Here is a 26,072-nt window from a genome sequence, read left to right as displayed (position 1 = left end):
GTATTTATCACAATAGCTCAACTATCAACTCATTCATACAACATTATATACAACTTAAATGCAAAAACTAATGCAACATCAACTAATGCGTCGTCACGCATATACAGCTAGGAGATCTCCAACAACTGAGGTTGAGTAGTCTAGGTGGCATAAACCCTACCGAATCCAACGTTTGACCTATCTCAACCAGGTCAGGTATAGGGCATCGTTAGGAATTCTGAAGAGAACCAGGTATATATAATAATAAGCGATTACTCGGGTGTACCACTTAGACTCGGAGGTCCAGTACTACTGTCAAGACAGAAGGATTTGGGTATGAGCCTACCACGGCCTTGGCTAGCATCACCAATCCACATATAGAGTTAGCCTATCCACTGTTTTTCAAGTACCACGCACCCTATAGTACTTAATCAAAGACTAAATCTCTAACTAGATACCTTACTCAAATTGGTCATTCAACCATGACATGGATCGACTACTTCCATGTTGCCCACATAGTACTAAGGGATTCAACTTTAAAACAACTTTCAAATTATCTCATTAGTACTATGTATCTCAACATAGGACATATATCTTCACCATATGTCCCCAACTTTTCAACTTTACAACAATAGGCAACTTTACAACTTTACGACAATAGACAACTTTACAACTTTACAACTATAGGCATCATAACAACTTTACAACTATAAACATCATAACAACTTTACAACAATAGACATCTTTACAACAATAAGCAACTATAGTTATCAATCTCAACTTTAACAACTTTAAGGCAACTTTCAACTTTACGGCAATAGGCATCTTTATACTACTTAATTAAACAACTAGAACAACTATAATCATTACAATATCAACTTAATGCAACTTAACAACTTTAAACAACTTTACAACAATAATCTACTTCAACTTATACATCTCGAATTATTAATAATTCAACGATAGACAACATGTAAACAACTTAGTTTCATCAACCACATAACCTATAAACAACTTAAGCCAACAACTACTCAACTCATCTTCATCAGGCAACTTAACAACTTTATAAACAACGTCAACAATATACAACATATTTGACACAAATTACAAATCAACCAACATATTTAAAGTTCATCTATCATGCCAACTTACACAATGTAAACAACATAAATCAACTTAAGCACCCAACAACTCAACCATTTCAACAAAAAAACACAATGCATAAAGCTTCCCTAACCTGAATATTGGCTCCAAACAGCTAAGAATTCGGGAATAAGAAAAACTTTCCTCCGAGTTTGACTCCCGAACTTCAATCCTTCAAAATCAAGCTTCCTAGCGGACAAGTCCTTCTCTCTAAACTTCTCTCTCTTCCTTTCCCTTTCTCTCCCTCCTTAGCGCCTATTTATAAAGGTCAGGAGTGGCCAGAATGACCTGTTTTGAATCTGGAACGGCCCGTTCTGGGATCCTTCATCATGAGTAAAATTCACATGCAGAACAACTCGTTCTAAAACCAGAATGGCTCGTTCTGGCACGTCTAGAACGACTCGTTCTGGAGTTGAATTTAACTCACAACAACCACGTTTAGAATGACCTGTTCCAGTCTAGGATTTATAGGTGAATTTAATAGTTTGGAACAGCTCATTCCAGTTTGGAAACGACCCGTTCTAGACTATAAAATCACTCATGACCTTCTAAAATACTTACTACGTTATACTTAACTAATAAGTTATTGGTGTAAGTAATGCTACTTCAAATAAAATATATTTAAAATGATCTTATTACATAGATCGATCATAAATTTTCTTATTTTCGGTTGTTTAAAAGAACCGAGCCATACTGATACTTCATTTTCTCATTATTTTATATCTCAAAATGAATTGTTGATTTGAGAAGAGTCAAAACAATTTTTTAACTTAAAATAATTTTTTAACTACCCAATTACATATAGACTGTAATAATAAATCTATAAATTGTATAATAATAATAATATTTTTTTTGTAAAAATAATAATAGCTTTAAAACTTACATTAAATACAATTTTAATTAATCAATAATATGTGTTAAACTCTTAATTTAATTTTCAAGTTAATAATATTCATCATAAAAAAATTTAATTTAATGTACCAATATAACATATTTCATAGTGATAATGAGTTTAAATCCATAAACAAAGTTTTAAATTAAACTTTTATAAATAAAAACATATAATTAAATTGAAGTGTTTATTTGAGTAAAAAAAATCGTAATTAAAATTAGAAATTCTATTAAAGATAGTGAACAATTTATTTTTTGAGCATACTATCCTAATTAATTCCACCTTTGAAGTATTTTTAACATAGCGATGAGATTAGTCACGACGATGGATATTCCTGGAAAAAAAAATGTAAAAAAAAGATGATTAAAAGGAATTAAGGTTGGTAATAATGCTGTAGCGAGAGTTACGAAGTTGTAACGTCTCCTTCCACCACTTGGTGACATCCACCTTCCAATTACTTTCCTTTCTCAATTCTCAGATTTAAGCCCTCTTTGCCTTTGCCTTTGCCTTTGTGTAGAAAGAAAACTTGAGACTTCTCACCTCCCAAGTCAGAGTCTTTCAAACGATGTCGTCGCGGAGAGATCTAGAAAGTGGTGGCGCAACCAAGAACAGCAACATCACCTACTCTGCTGCTCCCACGTCCTACGTTTTCGATTCTCAAGTCCATTGGACATCGTGGCTCGTGCCTCTCTTTGTGGCAGTTAACGTTGTCGTTTTCGTTGCGGCCATGTATGTCAACAATTGTCCCAGCAAAAATTTCAACTTTCAAGGGGACTGTGTTGCCACCTTCCTGGGTCGCTTCTCCTTCCAGCCCCTTAGGGAGAATCCCTTGTTTGGGCCTTCTTCGTGGACGTAAGACCCTAATTCCTCACTTTTCTTATGTCTTTCTTTCATTTACTTCTTCTTCTTCTTCTTCTTCTTCATTTTGCCTCCAATTAGGTTAATTTCATGAATCGGGTGTTGATGTCTTGTGATCTGCTTATGTTAATTCTCTAGCACTTGGAGCTTCTTCTTTTGTGGATACTGGGTGGTGCTAAGTGAGATCAAATTTTCTTTTTTGATATATCAACATACACAAATTAAAGGGTAAAATGTATTTTAGCTCCTTCAATTTTTTTTTTCATCTAAATTGGTCTTGGGGCCTATTTGGATTGGACTTCCGAAGGAAAATCAAAATAAATTTATTTATAAGTTAATTAATTTATAATTTTAGAAAAATTAATAAAAGAATTTTAAATTAATTAATTTATGAATTTGGAGAAGTTAATAAAATAGAGTTTTTACAAATTAGTTCATGGATAAATGCTTCTACAAACAGGCCATTAGTCTCTACATTTTCAAAATTAAGGAACTTTGGATACTAGGTTGAGGGGCCGAATTCAGCTATCTTCAAAATTATGAAGACCAAACTAATCGATGTTACTAAAATTAATTTTGACTAACCTAAGGTATATTTTATTCTATGTATAAATGAATAATTAGATTTGCCTTTTATTGAACAATCATAAATGTTTTATTTGTCTGGGTGTTTTTTGCTGGTAATAAATTAAATTCTTCCTTATTATCCTTCTACCCTTGAGTGCAAAAGATCAAATAAATAAAACACCCATTTTCTAGCCGTGAAGGGCTAGTTTTTTCAATCGTTTAAGTCGATGTTCTTTGTGCAAACTCTTGTCAAATATGTTGTTCTAGAGTTTTCCAAAAAAATAAAAATGAATTATGTATTGATTTAATTTTTGGATCATTGTTGTAGCTTAATAAAGATGGGAGCACTTCAATGGGATGATGTCGTGAATCATCATCAAGGATGGAGACTTGTCACTTGCATTTGGTTACATGCTGGAGTTGTTCATTTGGCAGCAAACATGTTGAGTCTGGTTTTCATTGGCATTCGCCTTGAACAACAATTCGGGTTTGGTATGTTTTTCTTTTTTCTACTAAACTCACCTGTGTCAGTTGAAGAAATGTCATGTGTGTGTGATTCACAAAATTAGGAATAAAAACATTCGAGTTTCAGTTTTATACCTGTGGACCTGGTCATGCATTTGGAACTGGAAGTGTTGTTCTTTGAGTTCTGTTATCTGTGTTCTTCAAATTTTGGTTTTAAATGGTTATGGCCTGACATTTTGTAAAAATATTGGCAGTGAGGATAGGAATCATTTACCTATTGTCTGGATTTGGAGGGAGTGTACTGTCTTCTCTATTTATTAGAAACAACATCTCTGTTGGTGCTTCTGGTGCTCTTTTTGGACTTCTTGGAGCAATGCTTTCAGAACTTATTACTAATTGGAGTATTTATACCAATAAGGTGAGTATAGTGTCATCAGTTCCCATCCTATTTTTGATTAGTATGCTCGTTCATTCCTTAACATGAAGTGGAAAATGATTAATGTTACAAAACTTTTTTGACAAATTATTGCAAGAATCATCATGAACAGTTGATAGGTTTCTTTTTTTTTTTTGTTCGCTTGCTATAACGCTGAATTCAGAAAACATCCTGATTGTTTAATTTTAAGATTCACAACTTTTTGCACACACTAATTAATCACTTTCAGTCTTTTCTTCTTTTCCCATCTATTAGGCTGGTTAATACTTATATAATATATTTGACATTCATTTATAAGTTTCTAACTCCCTTTCTCTGCATTTTGTAGGCAGCTGCTTTGTTCACACTCCTGTTTATTATTGTCATCAATCTCGCCATTGGAATGTTGCCACATGTTGATAACTTTGCTCATATTGGGGGATTCCTCACAGGATTTCTTCTTGGTTTTATTTTGCTGCTCCGCCCTCAATTTGGGTGGTTAGAGCAGCGGCGTCTCCCAGCCGGTGTTCGCCTCAAGTCAAAATACAAGGCTTACCAATATGTTCTGTGGATTGTTTCTATTGTTTTATTGATTGTTGGGTGAGTTCCTCTGAAAATTCTCACAAGCAATATTATTGTTATGATTCAGATGTTTGGTATAGGAGAGGAAATTATATTAATTTGCTATATGATAATTTTGTAAACTAAGTTTGTTTGGAAGTCTTTTCCAAAAGTATTTTTGAAGGAAAAAAATGAAAAAAAGTTTTCCAATAGACTAAAACTAACTTATACATAAGTTAAAAGTAAGATTTTGGAGAAGTTAACAAGAGAAAATTTTTATATATTAACTTATACATAAGCCACTTTTAACTTATGAAAAAGTTTATTTCATTTTTTTTCTCCTTATTTTTTCTCTTAGAATTGCTTTTAAAGAAGTGTATTGGTTGAGTTTGTAGTTTGGCTTCAACTTACGCATTTATCTAGTTATCACAATGAAGCTGATCTCAGTTCTCTAATCAATGAATTCATTTGTTGAATTGCAGGTTATGCATTGCTCTTGTGATGCTATTTAGGGGTGAGAGTGGGTATGATCACTGCCATTGGTGTCACTATCTAACGTGTGTTCCAACTTCTAAATGGAAATGCAATGACAATTAAACAAAAGAGGCACGAGCTATATTCCTTGTTATATGTATAGCAATAGCTCTTACAATCTGCGTTTGTTCTGTTAATTTTTTTTTGTTAATTTCTGTCTAAAATCAGTCGTTGATTTGACTGTGGATTTATGTGTATTATGCATATATAAAGAAATTTATTTTGTACATGAAAATTCATTTACATTATCCATTCATATTGTGCGTTGAATAACTGTTGCCTAGTTCATTTTGGACTTCAAATTTATCTATTCCCCGTGATCTTTGTGATCATGCAACTTCTGTTCTGGCAGTACCAACAGGTAAATTTGGTAAATGGGAGACAAAAAAATATGAAAAAAAAGGATAACAAATCTAACGGTGTAATAGAAGTTTCTCACGTCTTGAATAAATTGTGCTTGTTCCTTTGATTCTCTTTCACCTTGGTAACATGGGCATATTGAATTAAACACGGTCCAAAATCCAAATTATTGTCTTTAAAAGACTATTACTGGAGGGTAACTCGGTACTCAAACTTCTTGTATACATAATAATTTTAAGAGTAACTGATTTTAATTTCTCAAATTTAAGATAAATTTATTTTTAATTTTTTAAATTTAAAATTATTATTTTTAGTTCTTATAATTTTTAAAAATTTTATTTTAGTTTCTCTTGTCATTAATAATATATTTGAAAATTTATATATAATCAGTTGAGCTTAATGAAATATTTTAAATATCAGAGATATCAGTAAATATATTTTATGTAACAATATTTGACAAATTTTTTAACAAAATTTGAATAATAAAGACAAAAATAAGTTTTTTTTTTTTTTTAATTACATGAACAAAAAATATCTATTTTAAATTTGAGAGAATAAAAATAAATTGATCTTAAATTTAAGAGACTAAAAACATATTTAAACCTAATTTTAATCAAGTAGTGTTTCAACTTTGAATAAACAACATATCGTATATTTATAGAAAAAAAGAAATTAATTTTTTAAAATAGTTAAAATTAAATTATACACAAATTAAAATATCTTTTTATAGAGAAATATGAAGAAAAACAAATTTATTTTGGTTTTTGTAATTTAGATTATATATTAGTTAGTTTTAATTTATGAAAATTTATATACCAAAACAAATTTATGAAAATTTAATTATTTTATTAGTTTTTCAGGCCTATAAATATTTATCCCAAAATTTAGTCAAACAATATCTTAAATTTATTCGTATAATTCTGCACTGCACAAATAGACATTTTGTCGTTACTAACTGCAAGATAAGTTATGGATGGTATCATTCTTTCACAATTGTTCTCAATTTTACAATTTAATTTTTTCAATTTTGTTTGAAGTTAAAAACATCCTATAAAGTTAGAGGTGAGTATTGTCAAGGTTCATGAATTATTCTAAGTAAAAAATTGAAATGAATAATAATTATATTTTTAACTACTCTAACCAACTCAAGAAGAAGAGTTTTTAACGGTGTAATGTTGAAAAGATTAGAAAAAGTTAAAAAAAAAAAAAGGGTTCCTCACAAAACTGAATTTGAATCAAATTAATCTTATAAAAACAGTTTAAAAGATAAAGATTAGTTTTACTTATATACACATTTATATTATTAGTTGATATGAGATATTTCATAAATAATGAGTTGTTGAGTAAGAATTATTTGAGAGGAGAAAAAAGGGCCATTAAAAATGTTCTTTATTGTGCAATCTTCAATGAAAAGGCAACAAAGGCTTTTGCCAACTTATGTATGGGTGAAAGTGGCCATGTTTATAGCCACCATGTGCATGAAATGATTATCCTTTATCATCCAAATGTTGAGGCCTTGAAGATGACCCCACAAGAAAGTTTTGGAGTTGATTTTTGTTCCCAACTCCTTCACGGGCTCTTCTATGAACTTCAATAATTCTTTTACCACTTTCATTTGATGTACTTACATGTTCGGTTTTAATCATTTAAACGATTATATTCTTTGAAGATTAAGAAAGATGAGAGTTTTTCGATGGGACCGTCAACCATCCATAGTCACTTGCATATGGTTATAAGTTGCGATTATTCATTTGGCAACAAACATTTGGTTTTCACATATTTAATTTGAGTTTTCACATTAACTAAGAACTTAATTGAAAATGATTAAATATGTTTATAATTTTTTAATTTATTTTTATTTTCAGTTATAGTGCTTAAATAAAACTTTTACTTGTTTTACTTTTTAAAATTTTCTTCTTTTAACATTTTTAGTGCATGTTTAGATATCCATTTGCACATTTGCAAATTGAAATTCCCTCTTTCCAATGCACTAAAATAGGAAGTAACATTTTGTAACTTCTCCGTTCAACGTAAGTTTGGTGAGTTTAAACAATAAACCAAACACACTGTTAGTCTTTATTATTAAGTAATTTCATTAAACGAAGACATAATAATTATGTCGACAATCAAATCACCTTTCACCTCATTAAATTTTCGCTACAATTCTTATTTTTTAATGTTGAAAAACTACAATCAAAATAAATTCATCACAAAAAAAATAGTGAGCAACTAATTTAATAATGAATGATGTGACACTTCGAGTTTCATTTCTAGAAAATTTTGAACTTGACAAATAAATAAAAAAAAATATATATATATATATATATATATTTCTGTGGCAAATATTATTTGTAAAATTTGATTGAAGAAATCTAGGAATTAGGATAATATTATTAATAGTATTAAAAAAATATAATTACTCAGTATTAAATAGTATATTTTAAAATCTAGAATCATATTTTTTTTTATTACTGGGCTATGCCCAAATTTTGTTTTCTTAAGAGTATAGAATCATATTTGGGCTTGTAAAAAGTAGAGCCCAAATTATTGCATGGAGCTTTGAGTCTTGGTTGATGATATATACACCTCCATTTTTTTATACATACACCCCTTTTTTTTAAGAAAATATTAAATTCCTAAATCATCCTTAATATTATTTGGAATAAAAAAAATTATTCTGGAAAGTGTTTTTCAAAGGTTGATGATATATACATTTCCTTTTTTCTATAAGTACACCTCCTTTTCAAAAAAAAATAATTAAAATTTTAAAATATTCTTAATTTTTTGCTTTTTTTTTTAATTTTACATTCACAACATTTAATTTAGTACTTTTTTTTACGGATCTTTCTTTTTTCTTCTTTCTTTCTTTTTTCAATTTTTACATGCACCCCGTTATCTTTCCTTCACCCTACCTATTTTGGTAGCATGTAAAAATTGAAAGAGAAAAAAAAAAAGTGTGTGAAAAAAAAGAAAAAAGTAGAAAATTGAAAGTTAAAAGTATAAAATTAAAAAATATATATATAATATTTTATAATTTTTTTAAAAAAATAAAGAAGGTGTACTTATAAAAAAAAACAAGAGGTGTATATATCATGAGCCTTCCGAAAAGAACTTTCCGTCAGAATAACGGAAAGTACTTTCCAGAATACTAAAATTACTATTCCAGAAATAACTTTTTGTCAAAATAATTATGGAAAATACTTTCCGTAACACTAGAATTACTATTGTGAAAAATTCTTTTCGGAATATTAACAGTGTGTGTATTTGTTACCATAATTCCGGAAAGAACTTTCCGCAATAGTAATTTTAGTGTTACGGAAAGTACTTTCCAGAATTATTCCGACTGAAAGTTATTTCCGAATAGTAATTTTAGTATTCGAGAAAGAACTTTCCATAATTATGTACAAATACACCTCCAAAAAAAATTTTCCAGGATAATTTTTTTTTATTTCAAATAATATTAAAGATAATTTAGGATTTTAATATTTTTCTTTAAAAGGAAGTGTATGTATAAAAAAATGGAGGTATATATATCATCAGCCTTGAGTCTTTGGGGGGGGGGGGGGGTTAATACTTTGCTTTCCATTGTGCAGCCCATTACTAGCGTACATGCATCAGAAGGGTAGTCAAGGGCCTCTTTTCCATATCTTAAGAATATAGGCGACCTTCATTATCTTGATTAAATTAATAAACATGGTGATTTAATAAATTAATTTAATCAGGATACATTTGTTATAATTATCTTGATTGTTATAATTTTTCTTTAATAAACTTTATTACTATAATTAATATACTAATATATTTTTGAGATTTAAGAAATGAAAAATAAACTATAGATTTAGGGTAAGAAAAAATAATATGTATGTGACAACAACCTTCTTTTCTATAATAATACTTTTTTTTTCTCTTCAAAAGTTAAGATATTTATTTTTATAATTCTTCTCAATTAATTAAGGCAACTTTGACACTGTTATTATTTTATATAAAGCGCATATAAATTTATATCCTCTTTATCTACTATAGTAAAACTCACCTTTTTTATCCTTTTTCTCTATGACTTTAGAGTCTCTTTTGACTTTTTACTCTTTATTTGTCAATATTGTGTAATATCAAAATGAAATACTAACAACTTTTAGGGGTGCATTGAATTTAAATTATATATAAAAAAAAATAGCACAAAATGATTTTAATTTGTAGATTTTAAAAAACTTTATTGAAATTTAATGACTTTTAAGATCTTTTTCAAAACACTTTGTAAAAATGTAGTGATTTTGAAGATTTTTTTCATCAAGATTTTGTGAGATAGATTTTAACAAATTTGTATTTCAAGAAATAACAAGAATTTATAAAATCTGAAAGGATTTTATTAAATTTCACATCACAAGACGATATGATATTTTTTTAAAAAAAATAAGATTAATAAAAAAATATAAATGACAATATTTGAGTAAAGAAAATAAAGTCAATAAATTTTCAATCTTCTAATAAATAATTAATTCTAACTAGAAGAAGAAAGAGAAGGAAAAGAAAAAGATAAAAAAAATGTAAATGTACCAAAAAAGAAGAAGAAGAAGAAGAATAAATAAACAATAGATGAAAAAAAGAAAAGAGAATATGAGATAAAAAAAACATGAGAGGGGGGAGTAAGAGAAAGAAAAATCATGCTAAATTTCAAAGGTTTTAGTAAAATAATTGGATGAGTGAATTATATGTAAACTCTGAAAAAAAAAATAACTCACAAAATTTATCCTTCAAAATAATTCCTTAAAATTTCTCTGTTTTTGAATATCAACAATTTTTTAAACTAAAAAAACAAAATTTAAATAAATAAATAAATATATATATATATATATATATATATATATATATAAATATGTCTATTTTTGTTATTTTATATTTTCCAGTTATTTTAACAAATAAGTTTTCGAATACTTATAACTCAATAAGTTAGCTTAATAGATATAATCCTTTAACTTTTTTTTGTTTTTTTGGCTTTCAACTAGTTTATCAACTAAATTTTTGCAAAATATATCCATATCATGAAATTAAGAGCTACTATTGGTCGTGTGATCTCATGCTTTTTTGTGCTTCATTATTCATTGAATTTAGAGGTTATCGACACCTGCGCAATTGAGGAATTTATATCCACTTGGTTTAAGTATAAGAGTTAGAGTAGAGAAAAAGAGGACAACCGTTTTTAATGCCAAAAAGTTCTATATATTTTGAGTTTCAAAAGTTTGCATATTCTTTATGACACATTCAATTCCAGTTCAAACCCATTTTTACTTTTCTTGAGAGTTGATGGACAACAATTAATCATTCGATAAACTGCCATGTTTAAATCATCTGACAAGTAGCCACACATTAAAATTCTAAGCACCAAACTCAACCATCAACTCTATTCCATTTTATTTGTCATATGACAATATTCTGTTTAATACTTTTATAATTATAGATCGAAATTTATTAGATTTAATATGTTTAAAAATCTCTTATATCATTTAATGAATCACTCTTAATTTAGTAGTAAAATTTATTAAATCTATAATTTTAAATTAATAATAAAAAGAATATTCACAAAAATGGTGGCTAACATTTCTCATATCCTACAAATTATTCCAAAACCCCTCAATTCATCTTGGCACTACAATGGCCCACTTTTGTACTTAATTATTATGTTTGGTGGTTGTTGGATCGGTAAACTATGATCTTACCCATCCTTGAATGCCCCTCGTGCATGCACGTAGATTTTTGACGAGGTATGTGTATCATTTAATCAAATTATTAATGATGACGCCATGAAACTTTCCAAATGTTTGTACCTCTTTTATTTTTTTAGGTACATGTATATGTCACACCATCAATAGTACTATATATTATATGATCCACCTATCCTCTTTGATCGTTTATACTGCTGCTTTCTCGTGGTACTACATGTTCACGACAGGTGAAAAAACAAATCAGCTAATTCATGATTAAATGACCCCATCATAAACTTTTTTCTTTTTCTTTTCTACTGTTACTTTTATGCGTTGATCTGTATTTTTCATTTCAGGTGAATAATTATGCTCAGACAAGATCTAGTTTGTGACACCTTTTTCTGGTTGTTAAACTATTAGTTTAACGGTTCATTTCAAAGTGATTCAAGTCTTTGGTGTGATTGATAAAAGCTAATGATTTTGGCATAATGAAAGACACCATATATACTTTAGAAAAGTAGTGAGATAGAAAAGTTGATTTTTAAGTTGCCATTTGACACAAAGGTGATATCAGAAAGAGAAAAAGTGTGTCTGGGTTGGAATGGTGTGGTCCAAAACTGGATCACAGAGAGAGAACCGGATCTAATGGGAGTAACTACTGCTTCTGAATCATTCTCATTATCGATTGTCTTCAACTGCATGGCCTACGGTGAGCATCCAAGGCCCTTTCATAGTCACAAGAGAAACAAAAGACACAACACAACAAAGCAAAACTGAACAGAACAAAACAAAGGAAGGAGGGGAGTCATGCTGTCTCATATGTCACTTCGTGTGTGCAATCTTTTGTCCTTTTCTTTGGTGTCCATATCTTTAAAAAAGGACCACCGAAAGGCTAAACTATAAAGAAAGATAAGATATATATAGTTTCCCTGAATTCACGTGGGAAAAATATAACGGGGGTGAACTCGCAACAATGGATAAATAAAAAATAAAAATACTAAGCAAAACATATCATATCATCTCTTACTATAAACAACATGTATTTTCCCTCGAAGTAATCATGTTCAAGTTAGGTAGGATCATTATGGAGAATAAAGTTTTCTCTCATAGTATTTGACACATTGTATATTCAAGACTCAAATTCAAACTATACCACATATTTACCAGTTATTTATGGTATTTTTATGTGAATTAAAAATATTATTTGACAATGATGAATGACTAATCACTCGAATTACTAGGATTTATTTAAATAATTAATCTTTTTTAATTGATATTTTTCTATACATACAAACATAAGGATTAAACCCTTAATCATATGCTACAAAGTTATCTATTAATCATGTTACAAGTTATCTATTAATCATGTTACATTATGTTTTAAATCTATCAAGTTGGTCATGATCATTTTTGGCAATCAAAATCTCTTTTTGAGTATTTAATATAATTTTATACTCAGAACTCAAAATCAAAATTACTAATTAAGTGGAACAACCTCACACCTCATATTTACTAAATGTTTATATATAGTATTTTTGTGTAAAATTAGATATTCTTTGACTTTGAGCGAATGACTAATCACTCAAACTAACAAGTTCTATTTAAATGATTGATCTCACAATAGATATTTTTCTATACACATATATGTAAAGATCAAACTTTTAACTATATGTTGTAGAGTTATCTAACAACCATGGTACACCATGTTGTATATATATCAGCTCACAATATCTTCACACATGATTTTTTGTTCACACAAAAATAATGTACTTTTATGCACCAATATTGCTTATTTTGATACGAGAACGGATACAAACATGTACATTTAATGGCAGTGGGAGGTCAAATCGGAGAAAATGACTGCAGCTATTTGAGGAAAATTCTCCGAACTCCTTTATGCAGTTCATTTGGAAGGAAAGATTACTGGTTGGCATAGACTAATCAAGAAAAATCAAAGCAAAAAATCCAAACAATTTTACGATAGTGGAGTTCTCTAATGAATAAGACTGGCCCTATTGAAAATGAAAGTTTCATTAATATGGTTTTGTCTCTTTTCTTTATTCAACAAGATTGTTCTTGCAAGAAAATTAACAGGACATGAGCACAAGATATAAATTCAGGATTTGGTAGTTCACCTGTCCCAAATTAAAAGCTTTCATGAATACGACAGGTTCATCATTGTTTAACCACCTTATCATTTGGCAAGTAATAGCTATCATTAGATTAGCAGGCTACAAAAAATTGCAGAGATCTGCAACACACTACAGGTAAAAGTGGATAGTGTTTATTAACACGCATGTTAAGTGGGAATTTCGAAATGAATTTGAAAAGATCATTTTGCTAAAACTTGCAGTTCTTCACCACATTGGATTAATGCTTTATTGCTAAACGATAAAAATATTGATTGAAAAAATACATAGTTTTATCGAGTTTTTATGTAGAAGAAACCCGCATAGTAGTTTGCTTATATTTTAGTTATTAAAAGAATTTGGAACTTTGTAATATAAACATCACTTGTGCGTACAAAATTCTTCTAACTATGCACATCATTGTTAATACATGTCAAGCATGTATCTTATTTTACAATTCTGTTCATATAACATTATCCTTATTTTATAATCATCGATATTTCCGAGGGAAGGGACTAGTTTAATGTTAAGTAGCTTGTGATGTGATGAATCCCAATCATAACCAGCTTTGAATTAATGAAAACATTCAAAACATTATATTTCAACATAACAAAAATAAGTAAAAACATTCAAAACATGTAATATTTAAACATAATAACAAAATTAAGTGAAACCCAATCATGAGTCAACAAGGTGGCCTTTGATCGTGTGGGGACAAAGACTATATAGTAATACAGGTCAAATACTTACATCCTAAAACTGCTGTCATACACAGAAAAACCAAGCAAAGGAAGCCAATGCGTCTTCATTTTTTCTTTTCCTTTTCTTTTTTGGGAAAATAAAAGGGACCTCAATTGTCTTCATTCACAAATCTTGTGATGTCACCTTAAATTGGCACTACCATTTCTGTTCAAGCTGCTTGTGGTGGCATAGGCCTTGCTCTTAAAATCAGAATCCCTATCTGAACTAGGCCCTACTTCCCAAAGACCCTGAAGAGACCTTCTTGTGGAACCGTATCTCTCAAACTCCATTCTTTGCCTTGGAGCACTATGTGACCTAGCCTTGGCTCTTGAAGATTCAGTATTTGCCATGTAATTGGGATGACCAGAGTAGCCACTGAACAAACTCCATCCACACTCACTCTTTGTTGGTGTGAATGGACCTCTCCTTGAATCACTTCCAAGCCTAGATGAGGCAGAAAATGTTTGAGGACTATCCTCAACATTTCTCAAAGCTTCTTCTTTTCCTTTGTGAAGTTTCAGAGTGCCAAAGGGTAGAACCTCCCTAGAAGAGAGGCTTGGATTTAGAGCCTTGGAAGAACGTTTTGATGGAGACTCATATGCCAAAAAATTGTCATTGTTGTAATCTGAAGACAAATGATGATGTGATGTTGTCTGAAATGAGGAGCCACTACTATGGTGTGAGTTCAAGTGTGGCTTCCAAGTATCTACTTCAAGAATCTTGTCACTCTTCTCATCATCAGCGTGCCCTTTTTTCAGTGATGCATCTCTAGCTTGGCTCCAAGAATTTTCTTCCATCCAACTGTCTAACCAATGAGAACCAAACCGGCTTTTCTCCAAGTCAATGTCCCTAAAATTTGCATTGGAACTACATCTCTGCAAGTTGAAAATCCAAGGGTCATAACTAAGCAGCATAACAAGCTTGTTTTGTTTGGAGTAATACGGTTGAAGACAATGAAAATGTTTCAAAGCACATATATACTATTTTCATTCAAATCATATTTAGTTCCTTTAATCTAATTTATGGTGAAGAACTGTGCGTACCTTGAGAATAGAAGATCCATCATATTTCGTACTATAGGCACGAAGTGAGTGCTCATAATCTTCAGGGACCTACAATCATTCCAAAAAAAGTTCAAAGAAAAGATTAATGGTTATTATGATCCATTCTTTTGATGGTAATAAACAAAATACCGATCATCACCAATCTTTTAAGGCACGCTAATTGATATGTCACATCTTTAATGATTACCACAATGGCATGACCCAACCTAAATACTATCTAAGGAAGAATGCTTAATTTGAAACAAGCTGTTTTGTACAGGGTGGAAAGTTATTGTGTAGCAGATTACTAATTTCAACATTTGGTGGGGTGATAGAATCATAGAAAAAGGAAAAGTACATTAATAAAGATAACACGTTTAAAGAAAGTGAGATGCTCATGCCATCGCATAGTTAACATAAATACACAGTGTATATACATATATATATGTTCGCTTTGCTTACAGGGTAATGAGAAAGTGAAGACTTGAAAGAATGCATGTTATCTGACAAGTTCACACGAGTTGCACGTGCCCGGGACTGCAGTCGCACCAAAGTTTGCATGCGCCTTAGCATATCCGCAGTTTGCTTTCTTACAATGTGCCCCCTTACCAATGCTTGCAACTTCACCAATGCTTTAAGTGCTCTCAATGCCCTCCTTGCCTTCCAAATTCATATAAAAAAAAATATCACTAAAAATTAAAAATCCATATAAAATTCGACATTCAATTTGGAAAAACCTAAAAGTAAAATATCAAATGACTTGGTGGTTATAACATTTAACTAGAATTAGATTTTCACTTTATATTAAACGTAAATGTATATTATTAAAAGTTTATATCAAATATAAATATACATTAGATGAAACTCTGACCATATTAAACTTAATTATTACTTTAAAATGATGTTTTAATTAAACTTGTAATAAAATAAGCATACCCTTAAGAGGATAGCATAAAAATGGGAAGTAGATAAGTATGGAATGTCAGAAAGGTGCAGAATATTAAAGACATGAGAAAGAGGGGGAGGGGGTTGAGGTTGATGGGCGTAATCATTAGTAAACATAAATACACAGTGGAAAGCCATCCATTATTGATGCTCCTTTATATTCATTGAAGCTTCCTATGTCGCATGCCCCACCATGGTAGGACGGCAAAAGGTGAAAATTTTAAGTTCAACGAATATTGTAGCCTTAATGTCCCACAAACAAAACCTTACAGCTTATAACTGCTGCTTCGTGTGCTCTTAACAAAAGTAGCTTCCCCTCACGTGAAGGTGTAAAAATTCACTTTTAACTTTAACCCCACGAAAGCATGGCCTTTCACTTTCGGCTTTGCATTTGTCAAACCCACGGAAACACAAGTTTAACACATATCGATGAATGCACCCCCATACCAAGAAACTATGACATGATCCATGATATCATGATCCTATTGATCTCCATGTAATACATAGCTCAGTTTTTCAATTCTAAAAAAATGACATTAATTATTCTATAACGTATGTTCTCTCCCATCATACTATGACAATTTAGCAAAAACAGTTGTTACCAACTTGCGCGTGACTACTGTTACTCGCATTAAGTGATATATAGGAAGCCTAACGAATAGGGATGATGACTATAATGTTAGAAATTTGTTTGATTTAATAAAAAATATTTTATGCGATCATATATACATATATATATATATATATAAAAGTATGAGTAATATTTAATTTATTGAATCAGATACAAAATAATATGTATATATATATATATATATTCATTTAGTATTCATATTTATATTTATTTTAAATATTTATAAATTTTATTTTATTTTTAAAAAAAATTATTTGACATTTACATAATTTTTATTCTATTTTAAATAAAACTTAATGTAACATATTAAAAATTTAACGAAAATCTAGAAACTTATATCCACCCCATTGTCATTCTTACTAACGATCAAAACTTAGGTCCATGATCTATGAAACATGTTTGATTATGGGTTGGCGCAGGGCCACTTCATCTTTGGTGTTATTTTTGGGTACAAAGGGACATTCTACTTTGGTCACCAGAAAGGAAAGTATCGTAACTCACCAAATGTGTGGGGCTCACTTATATTCACACTCCCAAAAATTACCCTTTTCCACTACTCAGAAGTCAGAAACTTTCTTGCCCTTAGCCTTTGTGTTGTCACACACTAAAATCCCAAAACAAGGTTACTAGACATTAAAATTCCACTAATGACATGACTTTAACAGTGTATATAAATAAGAGTGATCATCTTCTTAGAATTTAGTTTTATAAGATTTAATTACACTGAAACCTTTTTTTATATTTAAATACTATGAATTAAATTGTTTAAATGATATATATATATAGCTTCTTTTCATGATGTCAGGTTGTTAAGATATAAAGTGATTCTTTCAGTTGAGATTTTATATCTAAACTTGGATCAAACCTCATTATTTAATTAAAGAACATAAATAAGTGTTTACTTGAGCTAAAACTTTGGTACCATGCTACCACTCTAGTCTCACTGCAACATTTTCTTGAGGATCCAAATCACACATAAGCATACAACACAACCAAAGTACACGACAGAAAGCAGAACAGAACACACCCCACAACACAAAAGTGACTCAACACAAGAAAATTGCAGCGACCACGTGATGTGAATGTGAATACATATGGCAGTCAACACTCAACAGCCATAACATTAAAATAGATAATAGTATAAAATAAAATCTCGTGTTAATTTTTATCTTTCAGAACAAAATAATTTTAAGATTAAAATGATATTTCACACTTCTAAAAATTCCAAAAGAATATTTACATAGAGAGAGGATTTTACAAGTTACAATTTTTATTTTTTAATTTTATATTCCTATCCAGTCTTGCTAACGTTTACAATTGGGATCCTGCAGAGATTAGTCGGCGGAACCCAAAATTGCCGAGTTCTTAATAACATGTACCAAAGTTTTAACACAAACTAAAAAGAAAGAAAATAATAAAATTTTTATTTTTATTATTAAAAATTAAAAAATAATGTTAAATATGAGAATAAATACATAAATGATATTTTAAGGAAAAAAATGTTTCAGTTTTGAGTTGTTAGACATGATCTAAACGATGGAATTAACTTTCATTGGAAAGAGGCAGGGCAAGGGTGTTGTGTGTTGTGACAGGGAACAGGATGCTTTGGATAGGTGAAAAATTTAAGAAAAAAAGAAACAGCGTTGAAAATGAAGCAATAATATTTGACTAGGGTTTGTTTCCCCAGAAAACCAGTGTGGGGGAAATTCCATTTCTATGAGAAATTAAAATTAAAATTAACATTATTAGTACTTCATTGAAAAGCATGCACAGATGGTCAGACTCAGAGAGTCAACAAATTTGAAATTATCTGACGCGCTGGGAACGTGGGAGAAAATTCAAAAAATAAAATCTATTTCTTAAAGTAATTAGTTTTACAAGAAAACAAATTGCCGTACAGTAAAACAAGTGATACAATAAATAAATTGATTAAAAAAATATTACCGTGAAAAACATACGCGTTAAAAACTTTTAACCATCTTTATTCTAAAATTAACGAGTAACCAAAGTATCTTAAATACTCAAATTTAATATAGTTTCGTTAAGTATTTTCAACACTTTTCTTAAGTGTTACTAAACATCAACATTTAAAACGTTAATTAATCAAACATCGTAAAATGGCACTTAGATTAGAAGTAGCGATTTCACTTCCCGAGACATATTTAGAAGACTGAATTTGTTTTTGTTTAACTACTTAAAAAAACAAAATTTTAATCATATTATATATATATATATATATATATATATTTTTAGTAATATTATGTTATTTATTTATTTAATTAAATAAAAATAAAATAAAATAATTAAAAAAAATGATTTGTAAAATTTTTTATATATGTATGGATAATTAACTCGTTAAAAAAAAAAACAGAATTTTCACGTACCAAGTATCCTCGGAACGCCGACTGAATCTTGACGGCGGCGCAAGTTTCCTCCGCCGAGCGGCGGTCCTGCGGCGCCGTGGCAGGGCGGCTAGCGGGAGCAGCGGTGGCGGTGGTGAGCCTGACGACCTCGGCGGCGGCGTGTGCGGCAGCGAGAGCGGCCTCGGCGACTGCTGCGGTGGCGGCGGCGACGGCGATGGCATGCTTGTTGGCGTTGAAAGAGTGGGTGAAGGGAGCAGAAGAGGTGGTGGGGTTGTGGGTTGCGGTGTGCTTAGAGAAGGGCCAAGTTTTTTTGGGCTTGGGAGCGGTGGTGTCGGGGTTTGGCGGATTGCGGTGTTTTTTGGCGCCGAAGAGTCGACGGAGAAAGGCCATGAAGATTGAAGGGAGTTTAAGGCATTGGAAAGTGAAAGAGAGATAAGAGAAGGAGTTGGAAGAAGGGAAGACTTAAATGGACTTCGGATTTGGAAATGTTTTTACTGTTTTATGCTACCTTCCCACCTTATCACGCGCTGCCTCTTTCATTTCTAAATTCTAAATTAGGGATTATATTATTATTATTATTATTATTATTATTATTATTATTATTATTATTATTATTATTATTTGAATCATAATTTATTTAAAATAATACTTATTATCATTATTATTTAATAATAAATTTAAACTTTATATTTATAACATTATAATAATATAATATATTTATTTTGAATTTATTTTATATTAATTAATGTTTATTTTTTGAGTTTATAATAATATAATATATTTATTTATTTATTTTAGAATTTAATTTGTATTATTTTTTATTTTCTAGGTTGATAGTATTGTATTTATAATAACTAGCAGGAAAAAGGCATTCCGTGCTTATATTGTATTGAAAAAAAAAATTACTCATAAAAAAGTAGTTATTAAAAATAAATAAAAGATAAAATGATCCATATAAAAATAAAAATTAAAAGTAATTATTGAAAGTGAAATCCTTTTATATATTAGTATAAATTCATTATTTTCAAGATTTTAAATTTGATTAAAAATATTTTTTTCTAATTTTTTAAAATAAAAGGGTATAATAGTCCAAAAAAAGTGAAGACCAAGGTGGTTACCAAAAAGTGTATCTCCTTTATATATTAGTATAGATATATTAAATTATTAATATTTATTTTAAAATATTTATTTTTTTAAAAAAAATAAATAAATTTAATTATGTTGATCTAATTAATTTAATTCAATCTATTTGTGATTAAGTTCAGTTAGATTTTTTAAAAAAAAATTGTACATACTTGATTCAATTCAACTCATTAAATTTTAATCGAATTAGATAATGAATTTATCTAAACTCAACTTAATCTAACCTGTTTACACCTCTATTCAAAATTATAAATATATACTCATTATCAAGACAATGTTATATATTTTTTTTTTTTGTAAAGATAAGAAAGATTATAAAGATAATCGCAATAAGGATTAAACCTAGATCCTCATGCTTCTAACGACCTCAACCCCTCCCCACTCAACCACCAGGCTAATCCTAGTGATTTTTCAAGACAATGTCATATGGTATTATAAAAAAAAATTATTTATTTATATTAACATAAATATTAGCAATTAAAATTAATTATTTAAATTTTTTAACAAGTTAAATTATTTTTTTTATAAAAATTTAAATTAAAACATGTTTATTTTATATAAGATTTTTTTTTCTATCTAGTCATTCTAAAGTACTAAAACATATTTTTTACATTGCGTTATATATATATATATATATATATATATAAGCTATTGCGTTATTATATTTTTATTATGATTAAAATTAATTAAATAATTGCGTTTATATGTCAGTGCACCATGGATTCAACTCACATGAATCATAAACCAAGTGAATTGAATTAAATTTAGCCTACAGTCCATTTATGTGAGCTAATTTTTCCAACTCAGCCCAATTCAAACTTATGTTAAAAGAGTGTGGCTCATCTGCAAGAACCTTTATTGATAGTTATATTATAACGTTGGAATTTAAACTTGAGCATTAATTACGTTGAAATAATCTCACGTTAATTCATCCATTTGGTCGCAAACAACTGAGAATGAATAGAATAATAAAAACTAATACATGAAAATATTCATATTTTTAATTAAAGGAGGATAATAAAAGAAATAAAATTAAAACTAAAAAAATATAAATAACTCTTATGCAAAACAATAATAAAAATAGAAGTTTTAAATATCCATTTGATTCTTATAATTTTATGAATTTTTTCCTTTTATTTAATATAGATAAAACATTTCATTTTATTCTCTATACTTGTGATTTTTGCTTTTGTTTAATCATTATAATTTTATCTTTTAATTTCTATAATTAGAAATGAATCAAAGACTCTATCAAGTGGACAATTTTTATTAATAGTAGATTTAAATTAACATTAAACTATATTCATTAAATACATCATACCATTTTATCTAATTTATGAGTATCATTTTTTAAATCATAAAATTCACAATATAAAATATGGGAATGTTTGTTAATAATAGTTTATAAGTTAGTTGAAAACTTATAAACTATAAGGCATAGTTTTAAAAACCGGACCGGTCATCGAACCGGTTAAGGTATTGGGTCAGTGGGTCAAAGGTTGAACCGGTGGGTCACTGGTTGAACCGCATGACTCGATTTTTATTAACAAATATTCATATTAAATATATTTATACTTATAAATTTTAATAAATTCATATCTTATTTTAAATTTAAATTTTTCTATCTTATTTAAAATTATTTTTATTTTTATTTTGTAAAAAAATACATAAAAAAATTACATGTTAAACGGTATATTAATACAAATTAAAAATATAAATAATATGTACATATATAATATGCTTGCAATTAATATCACAAAATAATATATGTAATATTTACATAGATATTGAATTATTAAATATATAATTTAAAATTAATAATATATTATAAAAGTTATTTAAGTTGTATATATTGCAAACAAATATATTAGAACAAGTAGTCATTGTTATATTTAATAAGACTCCTTGCTTTTTCATTAAGAGATTTAATTTTCATTATTATTTTTGTGATTTATGGTCCCTTAAAAAAATTAAAAAAAAAAAGTGGTTGAACCGGTTTGACCCACTGGTTCACCGGTTGAACCGGAAAATTGACCGGTTCAATCCGATTTGAAACGGGTCGACTGCATAACCGATCCAACTTCAGATTCGGACCGGCTGGACCACCGGTTCCCGGTCCAACCGGTCCGACCGGCCGGGTCGGTCCGGGTTTTAAAACACTGCTATAAGGTGTGAATGTAAAATAAAATAAATGAATTTATAATAAGAGCAAGAGAATGATATAATAAACAAAATAGTTTTTAAATCAAAAAAGATGAAAATGATTTAAAATAAATTAATGTGAATTAAAAGAGACAAAAAAAAAGTTAAGGACTTATAAATTATAAACTACTTAACTAGCTTATGAAAACGAGTTATAAGCTCATATAAACTCTAGTGCTAAAAAAGTTTATTTTAGTCATATTAGTTTATAAACTAATGAAAAGAGTTTATAAACTTCTTAAATGTCTTGTCAAACATATTCTATACATCAACTTTTAATAAATCACTAAATATAAGATCAAACAATTAATTAAACATTAATCTTTCATCTCATTTTTAAGTTTATTTTCATGATCTATACTTACCTAAAAGTGATCTATCAATTATAACAATTAAACCAATAAGAGTTAACCTCAAACAAATTAAAAGATCGATTAAAGAACTAGTTAATTTTTTTATAAATAATTTATATATTTATTATAATAAATATATTTTATCATAATTTATTTTCTCAAAGAGTCAAGGAAAAGGGGGAGTCAAGGTCTATGTTTACCCCTTGATCCATCTTCTATTTAACAAATAGACAATAGAGACTAAGAGCGTTTAGTAGAAGGAAAATTTTTTCTTTATTGTGGGAATTGCTATATATGATGGTACATTGGTATAAAAGTAGATTAGGATTAACAGGATTTGTTGAATGCCTCGGTGGCGAGTCATACTAATGGTGACTCATTCTGTAGAGGTCACCCAACAATAGCTAGGTCTTGTATAGTCAGTTGACCGACGAGTAGAGTTTATTTTGTGTACAATTATGTAGTGATGTAGATTGTATATGTGTACATGACATGTATATAACATAGTTTTAAAAACCGGACCGGTCATCGAACCGGTTAAGGTACTGGGTCAGTGGGTCAAAGGTTGAACCGGTGGGTCACTAGTTGAACCGCATGACTCGATTTTTATTAAAAAATATTTATATTAAATATATTTTATACTTATAAATTTTAATAAATTCATATCTTATTTTAAATTTCAATTTTTCTATCTTATTTAAAATTATTTTTATTTTTATTTTGTAAAAAAATACATAAAAAAATTACATGTTAAACGGTATATTAATACAAATTAAAAATATAAATAATATGTACATATATAATATGCTTGCAATTAATGTCACAAAATAATATATGTAATATTTACATAGATATTGCATTATTAAATATATAATTTAAAATTAATAATATACTATAAAAGTTATTTAAGTTGTATATATTGCAAACAAATATATTAGAACAAGTAGTCATTGTTATATTTAATAAGACTCCTTGCTTTTTCATTAAGAGATTCAATTTTCATTATTATTCTTGTGATTTATGGTCCCTTAAAAAAATTTTAAAAAAAATAAAAAAAAGTGGTTGAACCGGTTTGACCCACCGGTTCACCGGTTGAACCGGAAAATTGACCGGTTCAATCCGGTTTGAAACGGGTCGACTGCATAACCGATCCAACTTCAAATTCGAACCGGCTAGACTACCGGTTCCCGGTCCAACCGGCCGGGTCGGTCCGGGTTTTAAAACACTGGTATATAACCATAAGGGTTTTTATATTTATCAGTTTATTTTCTACCCTATACATGTATAGTTTATATGATTTCCTATATAGTTGTTGCATATAATAATCCTATGCAAGTTGTTGTCTATTTCACTACATAATAACTGAACCGTATTAAGTGTAGTGATCTGATAGATCGTCACATTATTTGAGAGTATGTTTTTATCTCATTAACTATGCAAATTAAGCTAGTGTAATATTTTTATGGTAGTAAATCATTTTCTTTACTCAAGAATGTTAGATTTCCATCTACCCTCATAAAAACAATTTGATGAAAAATTTATATAAAAAACATTTTCACCAAACTATATTTCTTAAGAATATTTTTTTTAATGACAAACCAAACAAGAGAAATTAATCTTTCCAATTTCAAATTTATGAAAAAGTAAAACTATTTTGCTCACAAAAGTTCTTAAAAGAAAAAAAAATGATATATACAAAAGATTAAAATGAAAGAAACAAAAACAATATATAAAAAATTAAAATGGAATGTTTTTATCTAAAGGACAAATTTATGAAAGAATATTTAAATCAAAGTAGATTTCCCCCGTCGTGATAAAGCCTTTTTTTTCTTTCTTGGTTTGATTTCTACTTAAAAAAAAACCTTTCATTTTTAGTTTCTATCATATATCAAATGAATGAAGTGAACTATTTGTACCCAATTTTTATTTCCTTTATCCTATATATCCTACATTCTTTATTTACCTAAACAAACATAGGGTTTGCGAATTTAGATTGATGCAGCTTTTGGTTAGCCGTTCGTACGCTATGAAAAGTAGTAAAATAGTACTAACGTGTATCTCATTTCACTCCTTTCGATTTTCATTCAAACCTCAAAGTGAACATGGGCCTATACTATAGATTCTTTAAATAACCTTTAAGATACTCACAAGAAGGAACAAAAAAACAACAACACATTCTTTTATTAAGGTATTTTTTTTTATAGATATGCACTGAAATATACGAATTGGGTATGGGTATTAACTTTTTTATACCAACTTGTTTTTGGTCCATTATAAAAATAAAATAAAAATAGGTGATTACTTTTTAATGAAAAAGTAGATAGTTTAGGTGAGCATGACTGAAACATAAACACGTATTGGTACAGTCTCAATTATAATTCAACTAAACTGTTCACCCATTTCAGACTAGGAAATGAAAAGGTACAACAATTTTGCTAGAAAGAAAAAATACACTACTATAAAAAAAATCAAATAAACCGCTTTGGGATATTAATAAATATGTTTGATACAGCATTTGTTTTTCAAGGTACAATATTTTGTCTTACCTAGCTCATTGTATGTTCTAATTAATTTTCGTCTACCATGAGAGGATGATAGCATTAATCTCTAGTTATTGCATAATTTAAATTTTCAACAAACACTCTTCATTAAATTTGAAGAATGTTGAACCCATAATATTTTAAATTTGAAGAATGTCTAACATATATATAAATCCCACTATCTTATATAAATGAATTCCTCTATGATCATTGTTAATGATAGAGATGTTTATGGGGCATGATGAAATGAATTTACCTATATAAATATTATGTTACGTTAATTAAAACAATATTTATAAAGTCAAAAAATTATATTATTATAATACATAATTATTTTAAAATACATTTCTAAAAAATATATAATATTAGAACGGATTCAAACGGGCAAAAGTATAATTCGAATTTATATATATTCTTGAAATATATTAAATATAATTTCTTAAATTCGAAACCGTAAAAAATATATTTGGATCGAGCCAGATTAGTGAACGCGACAGATCATAAACATC

General features: G+C 28.8%; 2 protein-coding genes across 2 annotated transcripts; one reads left to right on the top strand and one right to left on the bottom strand.

The window, feature by feature from the left end:
• The first annotated feature begins 2,423 nt into the window (after window positions 1-2,423).
• On the top strand, window positions 2,424-5,641 carry LOC109804205 (RHOMBOID-like protein 3). The gene is made up of 5 exons (XM_020365997.3): window positions 2,424-2,866; window positions 3,768-3,931; window positions 4,159-4,322; window positions 4,669-4,919; window positions 5,363-5,641. The coding sequence occupies exons 1-5, from the start codon at window positions 2,580-2,582 to the stop codon at window positions 5,475-5,477; spliced, it is 981 nt and encodes a 326-aa protein (XP_020221586.1). The 5' UTR covers window positions 2,424-2,579; the 3' UTR covers window positions 5,478-5,641.
• Window positions 5,642-14,218: 8,577 nt separating this feature from the next.
• LOC109803661 (protein IQ-DOMAIN 23) lies at window positions 14,219-19,807 on the bottom strand. Its single transcript, XM_083075253.1, has 4 exons — window positions 19,347-19,807; window positions 15,849-16,046; window positions 15,387-15,455; window positions 14,219-15,218 (listed from the first exon to the last, which is right to left on the bottom strand). The coding sequence occupies exons 1-4, from the start codon at window positions 19,713-19,715 to the stop codon at window positions 14,484-14,486; spliced, it is 1,371 nt and encodes a 456-aa protein (XP_082931379.1). The 5' UTR covers window positions 19,716-19,807; the 3' UTR covers window positions 14,219-14,483.
• Window positions 19,808-26,072: the final 6,265 nt, after the last annotated feature.

Source organism: Cajanus cajan, chromosome 1, assembly GCF_000230855.2.
Source record: "Cajanus cajan strain Asha chromosome 1, NIPB_CcT2T_4, whole genome shotgun sequence".
Lineage (NCBI taxonomy): Eukaryota > Viridiplantae > Streptophyta > Magnoliopsida > Fabales > Fabaceae > Cajanus > Cajanus cajan.
Note: the sequence above shows the minus strand (reverse complement) of the source record. Positions and strands in the feature narration are given on the sequence as shown.